The sequence below is a fragment of the Juglans regia genome, chromosome 2, assembly GCF_001411555.2.
Source record: "Juglans regia cultivar Chandler chromosome 2, Walnut 2.0, whole genome shotgun sequence".
Lineage (NCBI taxonomy): Eukaryota > Viridiplantae > Streptophyta > Magnoliopsida > Fagales > Juglandaceae > Juglans > Juglans regia.
In genome coordinates this window covers 7,344,467-7,359,764 of record NC_049902.1, presented here as the reverse complement: position 1 = coordinate 7,359,764, position 15,298 = coordinate 7,344,467, and the positions used below count along the sequence as shown (strand labels likewise).

At 36.4% G+C, this 15,298-nt stretch overlaps 1 protein-coding gene across 1 annotated transcript; it reads left to right on the top strand.

Annotated features, from left to right (window-relative positions):
* The first annotated feature begins 13,730 nt into the window (after positions 1 to 13,730).
* LOC108983334 (glutathione S-transferase T3-like) lies at positions 13,731 to 14,834 on the top strand. Its single transcript, XM_018954925.2, has 2 exons — positions 13,731 to 14,239; positions 14,347 to 14,834. Exons 1-2 carry the CDS (start codon positions 13,808 to 13,810, stop codon positions 14,824 to 14,826), a joined length of 912 nt encoding a protein of 303 aa, XP_018810470.2. The 5' UTR covers positions 13,731 to 13,807; the 3' UTR covers positions 14,827 to 14,834.
* The last annotated feature ends 464 nt before the right edge of the window (positions 14,835 to 15,298 follow it).

Genomic DNA, 15,298 nt, shown 5'->3' with positions numbered 1-15,298 from the left:
TGTTTGTTTTTCTTCTTGTTCCTTGTGTTTGCTTTCTGTCTGAATTGGTTGGAATGTAAAAGGGAAATAGAGAAATGAGAAGTTCTTGGTTGAGAAAAGAATTCGCTGATAAGAGGTAGAACACTACCTGGTGGTGCTTAGTCTTATTTAGGAATGGAGTAACTTGTGATGGTTTTAGACGTAAGACATGGCAGCCTAACATGTTTCTTTCATTTGTCAACCGAATCTTTTCATCAAAACCTACAAAAAATCATTTGTTTCGTACTAATGGATCCCATCACTTGTTAGAAGAACCATGGGATTTTCACTTTGTCAATTTAATTCTCCTTAAATGCAATCGGAATGCCTTCTCTGCTATGTTATTTTCACTTATCGAAACATTGTAGTTCATATATCCTGTCATATTCATTATATGGTATCCAAATCTACGTCATGTTACAAATAAGAGATTTGGTATTTTATTACCCTAAAAATAATTCTACAACCTATTCCCTTGGATCATTGATTTTTTTCAACATACCATAATATGATAGCTTTAAAACTTGTCCTTGCCACGTGCCAGATTTAGAATGTGTCTCGTCACTTATTTTTTATTTGTATTTGTATTTAGAAACATGAAAATCTCAGGTAATCTTATACGGTCAAGAGTGCTTGGTATTCAAAGGATGTTGAGATGAGATTATTGGAATTGTGAATAATAATATTTTGTGGGTTTCATTGAGATGAATTTAATTTTTTTAGGTTGAAATGAGTTTAATTTTTTAGGTTGAAACGTGTGAAATAAGTTTAGATGAGTTTAACTTTTTATAAAAAATTAAAAAAATAATTTATTTCATCAATAATTAATTTGAGATGAATTGAATTTGATTATCCACGTTGTTCTCTATTTTTTTTTTCAAAACTGTTCATTGATGAGACGACATTTTTATGATATCTCGCAACAGTAAAAGCTACAAGAGGCTGAGAGCGAAGAGAGAGACTCATTTGTCAAAATACTCAACAAACAAGAGTATAGAGAGAACTTTGTGAAAAAACCGGTCTGCATTCGTGCGCAACCTCTTTCTCATTGAGTAGGCAATCTGCCATCCTTTAAAATGGTAAGAACTATACATGGTAACAGCTCCTAACTATTATCTATTGAGCATATATACTGTAAGAATAACTATTGAGCATATATGTAACAATAACTATTAGCATCTATATATGGTAAGAAGAAATATACTAGAATATCTACGTTAACATCTCCTCTCAAATTGATGCTAGTAAAGTCAACCAACAACAATTTGCGAATAAGAAATTGATGCCATTGTTGAGTCATGGCTTTAGTGAAGACATCAGTCACTTGGAGATCAAAATAAATGTAGGAAGAGATATCAGCCGACTTTCCAAGATGTCACGAATAGAATGACAATCAACCTCAATGTGTTTGGTGCGTTCATGGAAGACAAGATTGGTTGCAATTTGAATAGCACTAGTGTTATTAGCATGAAGAGGGTTAGAAATAGTCTAAGAAAACCCGAGCTCCTCAAGAAGACCGCGTAGCCATACAATTTCAGAACAAGCAGTAGACATGGTACGATACTCGGCCTCAATGGAGGATTTAGAAACATGATATTGTTTCTTACATCTCCAAGAAATTAAGGCATCATCTAAAAACATACACCAACTCGTAGTAGATCGATGTGTATCCAGACACCCTGCCCAATCAACATCACTATAGGCAACTAGTTGAAGAGATGAGCATGTAGGAAAGAATAACCCAGGAGTAGGTGAACCTCGAAGATAGCGGATGATGCGTAGAAAGATGGAGATACCGAGGAGAAGACATAAATTGACTGACCTGATGAACGACATAGGAGATATCGGGTCTAGTAGTGGTCAAGTAGATAAGATTCCCAATCAGGCACCAATAGAAAGTAGGATCATCCAGAAGATCCCCTTCATCTTTCTTGTATTTGACATTTACCTCCATAGGAGTATCAACAGAAGAAGTGTCTTCCAAACAAGCCAAGGTAATATGATCTTGAATATACTTATGATGGTTCATGAAAATACTATTGGCCAGATGATGAACTTCCAGTCCTAAGAAGTATGTCACTTGGCCAAAATCTTTCATATGAAAAGTTGCATGCAATAGCTGCTGAAGCTTAGTAATCAAACCACAGCCGGTGCCAATAATGATAATATCATCCACATTGACCAAAAGAATGACTATATACCCGACGTAGACTTGTGGAAGAGGAGAAGAATTATACTGACTTTGTGTAAAACTGAATGTAAGAAGTGTACTGCGAAACTTCTCAAACCAAGCCCAGGGTGCCTGCTTGAGCTCATACAGAGAACGTCTTAGCTTACAGACATCATGAGGAGAAGAAGTAGTCATATTAGAATGAAGCTTCATGTAGATCTATTCTTAGAGATCACCATGAAGAAAGACGTTCTTCACATCCATCCGATGCAGTTGCCACGACTGGGAAGCAGCAATAGCTACGATGGTTCGAACAGTGATCATTTTGGCAACAGGAGCAAATGTCTTCTCATAATCAACTCCATATTCATGTTTGTTACCCAAAGCTACTAGGCGAGCTTTGTACCTGTCCAAAGAGCCATCAGAACTAAGCTTTACAGATAAAACTCATTTACTCCCAATAAGTTTGATTGTAAGAGGACAAGAAACAATATCCCAAGTGTGATTCTCCTCATGTGCTTGAAGTTCTATTTGCATTGCATTTTGCCACCACTCATGTTCCATGACCTGTTTGTAGTAAGAGGGAATGAAAATAGAGGATAAAGTAGCTACAAGAGAGATATGAGAGAAGAAACCATACCGATCAGGGGGTCAAGAAGGACGAGTAAACTGGCGAAGAGTGGTGGAAGCAGGAGTAGGTTCAAGCACCAGGTCAAGATCATGAGGGGCACAGAGGAAGTGGAATCAGACTCATGTCGACTATGTCTTTCATACACAAAACCAGGTTTGAACCTTTCCACAATTGTCGGGGAATCAGAAAAGCTAGGCAGAAGAGATAAAGATGCAGATGACAACTCAACATGAGATGGAAAGCAATATTGATTTTCAAAGAAAACCACATTCCTAGAAACTCGTATACGACAAGCATGAGGGTCATAACAAACATAACCCTTTTGAGGTATAACATAACCAAGAAAAGCACACGTAACAGATTGAGCAGTAAGTTTATGTCATTCATGAGTAGGGAGATGCACAAAACAAACATAACGAAATGCCTCGAAGATCAAAATATGAAGAAGAATGGTCAAACAACTTAAAGAATGGAGAAACATTATGTAACGTAGCAGAGGGTAAGCAATTGATCAAATGAACCGAAGTAACAAATGCTTCACACCAAAAACGAGGAAGAACAGATGATTCAAGTAAAATGGTTCTTACCACATCAAGAAGGTGACGATTTTTTCTCTCAGCAACACCATTTTGTTGCAGTGTCAAAAGACAAGAACACTGAGAGATGATCCCTTTGCTTTGAGGAAAGTCCTAAAACTCATTAGACATGTATTATTTGCCAGAATCAGAGCGCAAGACCTTGATGCTAGCAGAGAATTGAGTCTCAAGAAGTGCAAGAAAGTGCTTAAATAATGAAAAAACTTCGGCCTTAGCCCGTAGGAAGTAAATCCAAGTAAAGCGACTAAAGTCATCAATGAAAGCAACAAAGTACTTGTAATGTGCATGAAAAATAACAGGTGCAATCCCCCAAACATCACTATGAATAATATCAAAACATTGTGAGGCACGAGATGCATAATGAGGAAAAGGTAGAACTTTACTTTTGTCAAGTTTACATGATGTACAATCAAGAGAAAGATCAAGAGAAGAACATGCTTTATTTCCCAATAAACTAGAGTTAAAAAAAGTACGAAGTACATCAGAGTTTGGGTGGCCTAGACGTCTATGCCACATCTTATTTCCAGAACTAACAACATTACATGCAAAAGAAAGTAAAGGAAAACTAGGAATAATGGTGGAAGGAGAAACATGGAGAGGAAAGAGGCGTCCCACTTTAGGCCTTTTCGCGATCATCTTCCCTGACACTTGATCCTGCACAATAGACACGCCAACGCCGTCCAAACCCTTCCCCCACCAACTTCATTTCCTCCCCATCTTATGCTTTGCCTTCCTCCATTTCCTTCAACGAAAACGCTAGTCGGCAGCTTAAACAGCGAAACACCCTTCCAATCGTGGTGAAAATTATAGCCTAGCCCACTTGATAGTGGGGAAGCACCACCTTGCTCCATTTCGGTTCCCCATTGGCCATAAAGGCAAGCCTAGGTCCATAGCCTGAGATTCTCGCGTGCACCATTTTGTCTGTTTCCCCCTTTCCATTTTCAGCTTTACTCTACAAAGCATATTTGCTTATGCATCGGCCAACATATTCCTTTGCCATCTCCAACTGGCTTGGCCATGGTTTGTGGAGACTTTGGCAATTTGTGGAGGGGATCTCGATTTGTCTACTGTAGACCAAAATTGACTGCAAATTCAACATGTCCAAACCAAGGAAATCCACCACTACCTTTCTATGCAAGCGTTGTACCTCCTTTTCCACCTCCCAACATAAATCATTGTAGTTGTCATACCTCTGCCATGACATGTTTGAAGACACACTCCTTTCGAGTAAGCACAAATGCACTCCCATTTCAATCTTCAATTGTTTGCAACCTCAGTTTGTAATTTGCTTAAATTGTTTCATAATCTGTCTGTAACATATGCTTAATTTGTTGTGTAATTTGCTTAATCCTTGGTACCGCAATGCCCCATAATTTGTCTCCAACTGGCTTGGCCTTGCTCAACAGTTGGTGGGTGATGGGAACTCAATTGACACCGCAATGCCCCAGTACTCATTTAACACCCCCAAAATATAGATAAGTTCACCTATGCACTTAGAATTTGCTCTAACTGAAATTGGAACCCAATTGGTTTGTTGTCGAGACAAATTGCCCTTGAACCATGAAACACAAGATAACCTTGTTCTTGATATATTATATATGGTCCATACCATCTTCTCTGATAGTATATGAATTTCAAGCCTTGTTGGGGGGAGGCTAGTTTTTTCACTCCGTTTCCCATTTTGGTTGTTTTTCTCTCCGAGATTGAGCTGCAACTTAAGTTAATGACGTTTTGAAAGAATTGACAATTTTTATAGCTACTATCGCCATTTGATTGAAGAAAGACTACTAAATTTTAAGTGCCACTTAACAAACAAATGGCATTTGGTGCAAGTTTTATATGTAAAGAGTTGAATACAAACTCATTGGCCACTTGAAATTTAAGGCCTAAAGATGTGGCAGAGGTTGATACCGAAATCAAGAAACGTAAGGAGTGGGAGTTGGGAAACACAACCACTTTATACAAATTCCCAAACCATCCATGGCAAAAACCCATCCATATCTATAACCAGACTGTTATCTAGAGTTACAAACCAAATAAATTTTCAACAATACAATTTAGCATTGGACTCCTTAATGAGCTAATCTTTATCGTCTTTCCTCTTCAAGAAACTTGCAGTGTCTCCTAATTGCTTTTAGCATTGACTTGGGATAAAAAATAAAACAAGGTAAGAGATGATTATAGTCTTTCCTTGACTATTGCAATTATTGTGTCTCCAGTCTTGCATCTTTTTTTCCTTTTAAAGCTTGTATGCACATCACCTTTTTAGCCCCGGAGTTTTCCACAGTTTTGAGAACTGTTCGCATCTGAATGAGTCCTTTGCTGCTGTAAAACTAGACATAACAAAAATTAAGGTTATTTTCAAAATAGGTAATAATCGAGAACCCTTATCATTTAGTTTAATAAAATGGACTAACATTCGTTGCAACGTATTAGGCGTGCTTTTGTACACGCCAAGAAAATGTAGGTAATTTTGATAACTTCCTTAGCCTTGAGAGAGAGAGAGAGAGAGAGAGAGAGAGTTAAAACAGGCATTCCTTAGATTGCAACATGTCGACCTGTCCAGAGTTAAAACTTCATCTCCTTGTTAAAACAGTTTGCTCAACACGGGAAAACAACTGTCTTTCTACTTTTTTAAATGAACTAAAAGACATCATTCTTTCACACCCTCTAATTTGTTCTTTCTTTCCCCTTTCTTTTTCCTATTAAATTATGATATTCTAAAGCCTTTACACCCCACGTCTCTTAAGTGGGTCGCTAGTGTGGTTTTGTTCATTTATCTATTTAATACCTCTGCAACGCAGGACAAACACAAAGTGAAAAATCTCCCTTACAAGACACAACAGCTCCCTCGCAAAACGCACATATTCTCCCCAAATCTCCTCCACTGCCCTTCATCATCCTTCATTGTGCCCTCTGTGGGTGTGATTCCAGCTGTTGCATTTTTTTCCTTGATCGCAAAATGCCCATTTTCTCCCAAATCTCCCTCGCCACTCTTCATCGTCCATACGAAACAAAGATTGGCCTAGACTTCCGTGTGATTCCAACTGTTGCATTTTTGTCTTTCATTGCAAAACACCCCTCTTCTCCCCAAATCTCCCCGGCCACCCTTCATCGTCCGTACAAAGCAAAGATCGGCCCATCCTCCTGCCACTCATCCGCCCTTCATCTTCCTTCATTGTGCCCTATGTGGGTGTGATTCCAACTGTTGCATTTTTGTCCTTCATTGCAAAACACCCCTCTTCTCCCCAAATCTCCCCCGCCACCCTTCATTGTCTGTACAAAGCAAAGATCGGCCCATCCTCCCACCACTCATCTGCCCTTCTTAGAGTTATGCTGCTGCATTTTGTCCTTCACCACAAAATGCCCATCTATTTGGTAAGGTTTTAGAAATCCCTGAGTTTAGTTTTGGTGCTTTTATATTTTGTGATATGCATAAGTTTGAGTTATGATCTCAATAGAAACTCAAGTCTAGTTGCTTTTTAATATTTTTGTTTTGCTCCAAACATTCGAACCAAGCAGATAGAGAGGGATTCAACATTGACCAAGTTTTTCTTTGTTTAGCCAATAATTATAGAAATCTTATGTCCTCTAATAAGAGACCAAACAACGGGTAAATAATTCATCCACCGTCCCTAATAGTGTAGATAGTGAAAATAATGTTAGGAGTGCATCACACGCAACTAATCGTAGCTATCATATTAATAACAATATTACACCTTAAACTCCATGGTTTCATAACCAATATCTATAACATACATGCTAATCTCAACCATTTTGTAGAGGATAAAGAAACAACATCCGACATACAAGTAGAGGTAGAGACGACTAATGATGATGAATAAGTTGAAAAACCAAATCTGATATAACTTTTGCCACTAAGAAAGGACTTTTGGCTTATTACAAACGATATATCAAACAAGCGGGTTTTGGTGTAATGACACAAGGGACAAAGCGAGAGCAGATTATAGTCTTAAGTATGTCACGATTGGGTATGCGCGTGGCGACAAGTATAGACCTAGCCATGGTAACATCTGAAGGCCATGCCCAACAATTAAAATGGATTGTAAGCTAAAGGTAAATGCTCATTTGGTGAATGGGTTATGGGTTTTGACCACCATTGAGGTTGCTCGCAATCATACCATAAGCCCATAGAAGTCAAGATCTTTTAGATGTAATAAGTATTTGGATAAATATAGTCAAATGATGCTTGATTTAAAAGACAGAGTAGGTATTCGAATGAACAAAAATTTTAATGCTCTTATTATTGACACATAAGATATGAGAATCTTGAATTTGTAGAGAAAGATTGTTGAAATTTTATTGACGAAGCCAGAAACTTAAGGCTTGTTAAGAGAGGTGTCGAAGCACTTAGTGACTATTTTGATAGAATGAGGGAGATGAATGGTGGTTTTGTATTTGTTATGGATATGGATGGTAAGTTTAGGGTTAGAAATGTGTTTTGGGCTTATGCACGCAATCGAGCAGCGTATAAGTACTTTGGAGATGTTCTCACCTTCGATACGATATACCTAACAAATATGTACGATATGTCTTCTGCTCATTTTGTGGGTGTGAATCAACATGGGCAATCTATATTGTTAGTGCCTGGTTTGATTTCAAGCGATGACACAAGTACGTTTGTTTGATTGTTCCAAACATTGTTGGAGTGCATAAATGATCCGGCTCCCAAAGCGATAATAATAGATTAAGATCGGGCAATGTAAAGTTCAATTGCCATTGTATTTCCATATACTTGCCATAGATACTGTCTCTAGCACATCATGTGAAAACTGTAAAAAAAATTGGTATCTCACTCTCAATTCAACATAGGGTTGAAGATTTCCATTCAGAGTTGTCTATATGATTCATAAACTTATAGGAAATTTGAGGATACGTGGGGGCAACTGCTGGATACGTACATGCTTAGATCTAATGCGTGGCTTCAAGGGTTGTACAATGAGAGGTTTTTTTTTTTTTTTTTTATCAGTTTATTTAAAAAATGTATTTTAGGATGGAATGAGCACTATACAATGGTTTGAAAGCATGAATATTTTTTTCGATGAGTTTGTGCATTCTGGTACAATGTTAAAGGAGTTTGTTGATCAATCTCAAAGGAAGAAGGTGGAGGGTCGAGACGATCGCTATTGTCAATTCATTCAACTACATGATCCCATGCATATCCTCGTTTGGCATTAAAAAGCAATTCCAAAATGTGTTTACAAATGCAAAATTCAAGGAGGTCAAACAAGATGTGTTAGTAATGATTTTATGTAATTGCACATTTGTTAGCACTAAAGGTGTAATTTCCACTTTTGATGTTTTGGATTATATAAACATTGATGACCATGTAAAAAATGTGCAATACTCAGTTTAATACAATGAAGATGTGTGTGATGTGAAATGCACGTGTGCATTATTTGAGATAAGGAGCATTCTCTATAGGCATGCATTTGTTGTATGTCATATGAAGAACATTAATTTGCTACCGCAAAAATATATCTTCGATCGATGGAGAAATGGCATAAAGAGGAGATACATGTTGGTCAAAAGTAGTTACGATGACTTATGGGGCAATGCAGATGCATGAATTTATGAAGGTTTGGTGAAAAGATGTTTGATTAGCGATGCATGCATCCCCAAGTGAGAAGCATTATTACAGGGGTGAAAGAAAACAGGTCCGCGCCGGACCGAATGATTCCGTCCAGATCGGACTGATATAGGGTTTGGTCGGTTTCGGTCCCTGCTTCCTGTAAAATTTGATTTTTGGTCAGGTCCCGGGATGTGGTTTTTTTTAATCAGACCAAACCAAAGCTAACCGAATTGTTTACATATAATTTTTAAAATATTTTTTTATATATAATATATTTTTTTATATAGTAGTTAGTTAATTATGTAATTTTCATCTAATCTATTACTATTGACCATATAAAGTGTTAAATAATATATGCTATCAGTAGTTAACTAATATATCATAAGACAAAACATGTTATTATGTGCATATACATACTTTATCTACACCTAATTAAATTAATTGGGTAAGTTTTTTGTAAGATACCTAAGTGGCGAAAAAGTATGAAGTATCTATGGTCAGTGACAATTATTCATTAACTATATATAAAATGTTAAAATTTTAATATAGACCAATTAAGCATTAAATATCATAATATATTTACATACTATTGAGTGCTAAGTTAGTAACTATTAACATGATAAATATAATTATAATGCATTATCTTTTAATGATTTAGTTTTATTTTCATTCTCCTACTCTGCCTGATACAAACCCTGGAGCCTAATGTGTTCTTGCCATAGCTACCAGTACCTCTACCTTACGTTGCCACTGCATCTAAGGTTTTAAATCCCGATTGATGTAGTTCCTTGGAAAAAAAAAAAAAAAGTCCAAAAAACTTGTATTTTGAAACTTTCACTAAGTGATTTAATCATGATTTTGGCCATGTTCTTGCCTGGTCTCTAATTAGCCTAAGGATTTTATTGAATGATGTGGAGGATTTTGAGAAGCTGGATATTAGTATGTAACAAATTTATTTTATTTTATATCTTTTCATGATTAATTGATTTATATGTTTTGTAAATTTATATAATTTTTCCTATTTTATCTTTTATGTATAGAACTTGTTGGGAATAATGAAAATTTTATGGAGGTGTCGAATATAATGTGTACACCCATTGCATATGATTGAGGTGAGAAGAATACACTACTATACTAGTTATTTTGGTTAACAAGAAAATTTTTTAAATTAAGATATTTGTTTACTATATTTTTTGCAGTAAAAATTATTTTTGTGACTTGTGGAGACTTGAGCTATGGACTTATGGGGGAGTATTTACATTTAAGTTGTGGCCTCATTCAGTCATTTATGATCATTTGATTATATAACTAATAACTACGTTGATTTCCTCTTGGTTATTGGGGTGGTGGTTTGATACAGATCGTTTTATTTTAGTTGTGAATTAATTTGTAATATTGTTTTATAAGTAGTTGGGTTATTGCTAGATGCTTGAATTAAAATAATTTTTATGTGTCAGTCACTCTTTCCATTTTTGGTTTTTTACTTTTATTTCGAGTTTGGATGATAGTGTATTTTTAAAATTTTTTTTTTCTATTTTTTGTTTTTAATTTTATTTTGAAGATTGTTAACCTTTGTGTCTCTACTCTCTAGTGTTTTCTATTTTGCAGTAGAGTTAGCCCCTCATGTGCAAATGAGCTGAGATCAACCCCTCTTAAGGTATTAAAGGCTCATTTGAACACTTGAAGTATCTTATAATTTTGTAAATAATAGTGAAATATTTTGAGTTAAGATGTTTGAGTGAGTTTTATAAAAATATGTCTCATTGTAATATATATTTGGATGTATAAGAGCATTGGCAATGGGCTAGCCATTTGCCAATGCAAGTTTAAATTAAAAGCAAATAAGGAAAAAATCATCTACAATGGACTGGCTATACATGTAAAGTTTAACATTTTAACTACAGTATTTCTTCACCTCTCGCTAGACTTGGCGAGCTACTGTATATCAACCAAATTAATATTTTATCAGTTTATTTGTCTCCCGCTCAATATTTCCCTCGATTTTTCTCTCTTCTTGCCGAGACCCTTCATTTCCTCTGCCTTTCTCCCGAATCTTCTTCTTTCCTTTCTTCTTCTTCCTGCTCTCTCTTTCTCCAGAAAGTTCTCTCTGAAACTCCATTTTCGGATTCTCTTCTTCGGCCTTTTCTTTCTCGCCGAAGCTCTCTTCTCTTCTTCCCTTTTCTTTCTCTCCCAAAACTCCCTTCGGTTCTTTGGATTTTCTTTCTCTCCCTTTTCTTTCTCCCGGAAATCCCTTCTCTTCTTCTCTTCTTCGCCCTTTTCTTTCTTCCTCCCGAACATGGCAGGTCTTCTTCGCCTTCTCCTCACTGGAAGTGTCGGGGAAGTTTTCTCAATCACTCTGTCTTACTCACGGGGTCTCACATCCCCGATTGTTTACACGCACACGCACACACACTAAGATAAGCATGTTCCTGATTTCTTTGCTTTGACATGAGGTAATTTTTAGGTCTTAGAATACCATAGTTTGAGGCCATTTTGATCACTGGACCGTGTGCATGCTCGTGAAACCAATCGATCCCCACTCCAGGTTTAGGTATGGTAATTCTGGTTTGCTCTACTTTTTATGCAATATTTATTTGGGGATGTATATATTGCCGTGATAGCTAGAGATTGTTGAGGGTTTTATTAATTGGATTCAAAGATGCTGCAATGTTCTTGGTTATTGATATGCGTTGATAGGTATTCTGTGATTGGTATTCTGTTATTGCAAATCTGTGATTGTGATTAGTCTTATCCCACTTTGTGATTAGTCTTACCCACTTTGTGATCAACCTATTCCTGCATATATTGGTACTTTGCCAAATGAAAAACAAGATTGTTCATATAACTTCAAAACACAGAAATTAACCACCATATAATCCAATACCTCACTTGTGGTGCTATCAAATGCAAGGGGTTTGGCAATCATAAAACAATAGGTAACTCAACAAATGAAAAACAGTGACTGTAGTTTAAGAGTGTGTGAGAGGCAATAGTTTGAAGAGTGTGTGCGCATGGATAGTGAAATATAATAGCCTAAGGGGCTCTTCCTCCAACCCCCAAATGAGTAAGAAAATATATGCCATGCAACCTAATATGATATAACTTTTTCAATCCCCCTCACTTTTCATTCTTTAATTGTCATCACTGTTGGAAATCCAAGGAACCACTGCATCCTTGATGTTTCCTTACACCAAAAATTAGTAATAGAATCTCATAAGTACAAATGAATAAAAATGAAAGTAGATTATGAGTTACATCATGAGATAATGTGTTGGAAGTTAGAAATTTCCATGTCACACACAGATTTGTTTATTTCAGTACTTCAAAAATTCTTGGAAAGCAGTATCACAATGAGCCTCATGAGTTGTAACAGAGACTGTTTTTGTACTAAGTTTTCCATATATGTGTGCCTGCGTGCATGTGTTTGGTTTAACATAAAATGATGGATTTGAGTATACATCAGAAAAGTACTTCCAGCATACTAAACCAAGAAGTAACTAAAACACAACTGCAAATTTCCAATGCCAGTTTCCTTTACAGATTTAAAGTAGCTTCTTTTTTTTCTTTTTTTCTGATTTCAAATACTAAAAGAATGCAAAACCTAAGGGGCTATTCATGGCAACCACTTGCTTTTTGTGTCATGAATTTGTAAATACAGGTTTGGTTTTTCCAAGAAATTGCTACTGCATGTTAATTGTTCTAGTAGTAGTTGCTAGGAATGCTCTACTATCTGAATTTTTTTTCCAGGAAATTGCTACTGCATGTTATTTTACTATCTAAAGTGGTTGTTTTATGTTCAGCCATGTTGAGTATTTGATTAATCAAGTTTGAATAATTGTTATTGGTATTTGTTCACATTCTTCTCTCCCTCTTCTATGTGCATTCTTTGAAAATAGAAGAGGGAGATAAGAATAATTTTAGTGGACTGTTGAAAAGGCAGTGAGCTAATTTTCAAACTACCTAGAAATTGTTATTGGTATTTTCTATTTTAAAATTTTCAAAGTTTGGGAATTCATCAAAGTAATGTTGCTAGTGGGAATGTGTGAAAACTATAAGGGTCTGAGCCTACCTAAACTATAAGGGTCTCGGTTTTATGATTGTTTTGCTGGACTGCTATTTAGATCCTCCCATATTTTACCACATTTGTTTCCTTTTCCTTCTAATATTTTTAAACTTTGCTTGTATTCAATTAAGTTCTATTCTGCCTAGCTATTGCCAATACTTTGCTTGTAAAAAAAGTTTAATTTTTTGTACTTTGCCGCATCTTTTGCCAATATGACTAGTGGAAGGAGATGAGAATGAGCCATTGATGTACTTGGGAAGGTGGGTGTCTTGAATTTTTAAGGATAAACATTGTTGGAATTTGGTTGAATTTGGACCACATGATATCCACTGCTTTTGTTTTATGAATCATACAGCATATTGATTTTTTTTACTTATTTTTGGCTACTCTTTTCAACCTACCTAGAATGCAGATTTTTGATATTTGTATGCTGAAAATATATACCCCATATATTTTTGTATGCTGAAAATATATGCACATATGGACTGTGTGCTGAAAATATATGCACCTTTTTGTATATATGATATTATATTATGGAATGTACAGCAAACAACCATTTAGTGGGGTATATATTTGTATGCTGAAAATATTTTTGGGGTATATATTTTTGCCAATATGACTACAACATTCCATTATGAGATACCATATCATACAACAATATGATGCTGAATATTTAATATTCGACTTGAATATTGGCCAATGTTCTGACTCCTTGAAAATTTAACCCTTTTCAAGGATGGACACACGTTTTGATGATGACCCCTTCTTCACTACACTATTGCAAAGTGGAGGAGGAGGTTGTAATAGCGCCCCAACGCAACATGGTAATGTTGTTGTCCAAGCAACCCCTAACGACGGTGAACAAAGGCATCCATCTAAAAAAGTTCAAAGAGGTGCATCGTTCACTGTTGAAGAGGATAACCTCCTCGTCTCAGCTTGGCTCAACATTAGCATTGATGCGATAAGGGGTACTGATCAAAAGTCTAGTCAATTGTGGGAAAGAATTACCTCATTTTATCATGAATATAAAAAATCCAACATTGCCAACCGTTCTGAGGGTTCTTTGATGAATCGATGGTCTACGATTCAAAAATGGACAAATAAATTTTGTGCATTTCTAGCACAAGTAGAGTCATTGCACCCGAGTGGTGCAACGGAGCAAGACAAGGTATGCTGTATCACGGAGCAATGCAAGGTATGTACCATTTTCCACCATTCATGCAATTTGTGATAGACTTGCTTATGAATTAACAAATATTTCTTCACTTTTTGTAGATTGAGAAGGCAAAGATGTTGTACAAAGAGATGGTAGGCTCCAATTTCACAATGGAGCACTGTTGGTGTCTTCTAAGACACCAACCAAAATGGCAGCAGCACATCTCCACCGTTGGTAAAAAGATAAGGTCACCAGAAAAAGTGTTTGGTGAAGTTGCTATGGACATAGCCGAGGATGACGTGGAGATTCTAGCTGAGAGACCTCCAGGCAAAAAAGCTGAGAAAGAAAAGGAGAGGAAGCGGAAGTCGATGGAAGGCAACAATGGTGAGATCAAGATTGCTATAGCTAAAATGACCGAGGATAGAGCGACATCCATGCAAGAGCGTAGAAATTCTGTGTTGAAGGCAGAAATAGAAAAATCTTTGGTATTTGACCTAAAGAAGAGGAAGTTTGAGGCAAAGATGATGCTGCTAGATCTAAGTGGCATGAATGCCATGCAGCAGCAGTATTTCGGCAGTATTCAACTCAAGATTTTTTAGGAATGGAGATCCCATTCCAGAGGTACATCTACATCTCCTTCAACTGTTTATGGAGATGTCTAAATTCTGATGTTGTTAGTATTCAATATTTTCGAACTTTTAGTGGCTGCCCAGCCACATGTGGGCTAGATAACATGTGGCTGGGTAGCAACTACAATTAATAGTGATCTGATATGGACTGTTAGTGATCTAATGTGGACTGTTTTAGCTCATTTGTACAAATTAATGGACTGTTTTGTGGACTGAACTGTTTTTGTACAAATTTGTGGACTGTTTTAGCTCATTTATGCAATGTATTGGGATGAATTGTGGACTGTATTGGGTATTTGTGAGATGCTTTGGATAATTGTTGGACTGTTTTGAGGTATTGTTGAACTGTTTTGAGGTATTTAGTGGATTGGTTTGGAAATTTGTGGACTGCTTTGTGGACTGTTTGTGGACTGCTGCTTTGGAAATTTGTGGACTGCTTTGT

What these genes read in the sequence shown, in the direction of transcription:
- LOC108983334 (XM_018954925.2), top strand. Translation starts at nt 13,808, where the DNA reads ATGGACACACGTTTTGATGATGACCCCTTCTTCACTACACTATTGCAA. An exon ending in GTGCAACGGAGCAAGACAAG is followed by an intron (nt 14,240 to 14,346) that starts GTATGCTGTATC and finishes CACTTTTTGTAG; the next exon opens with ATTGAGAAGGCAAAGATGTT.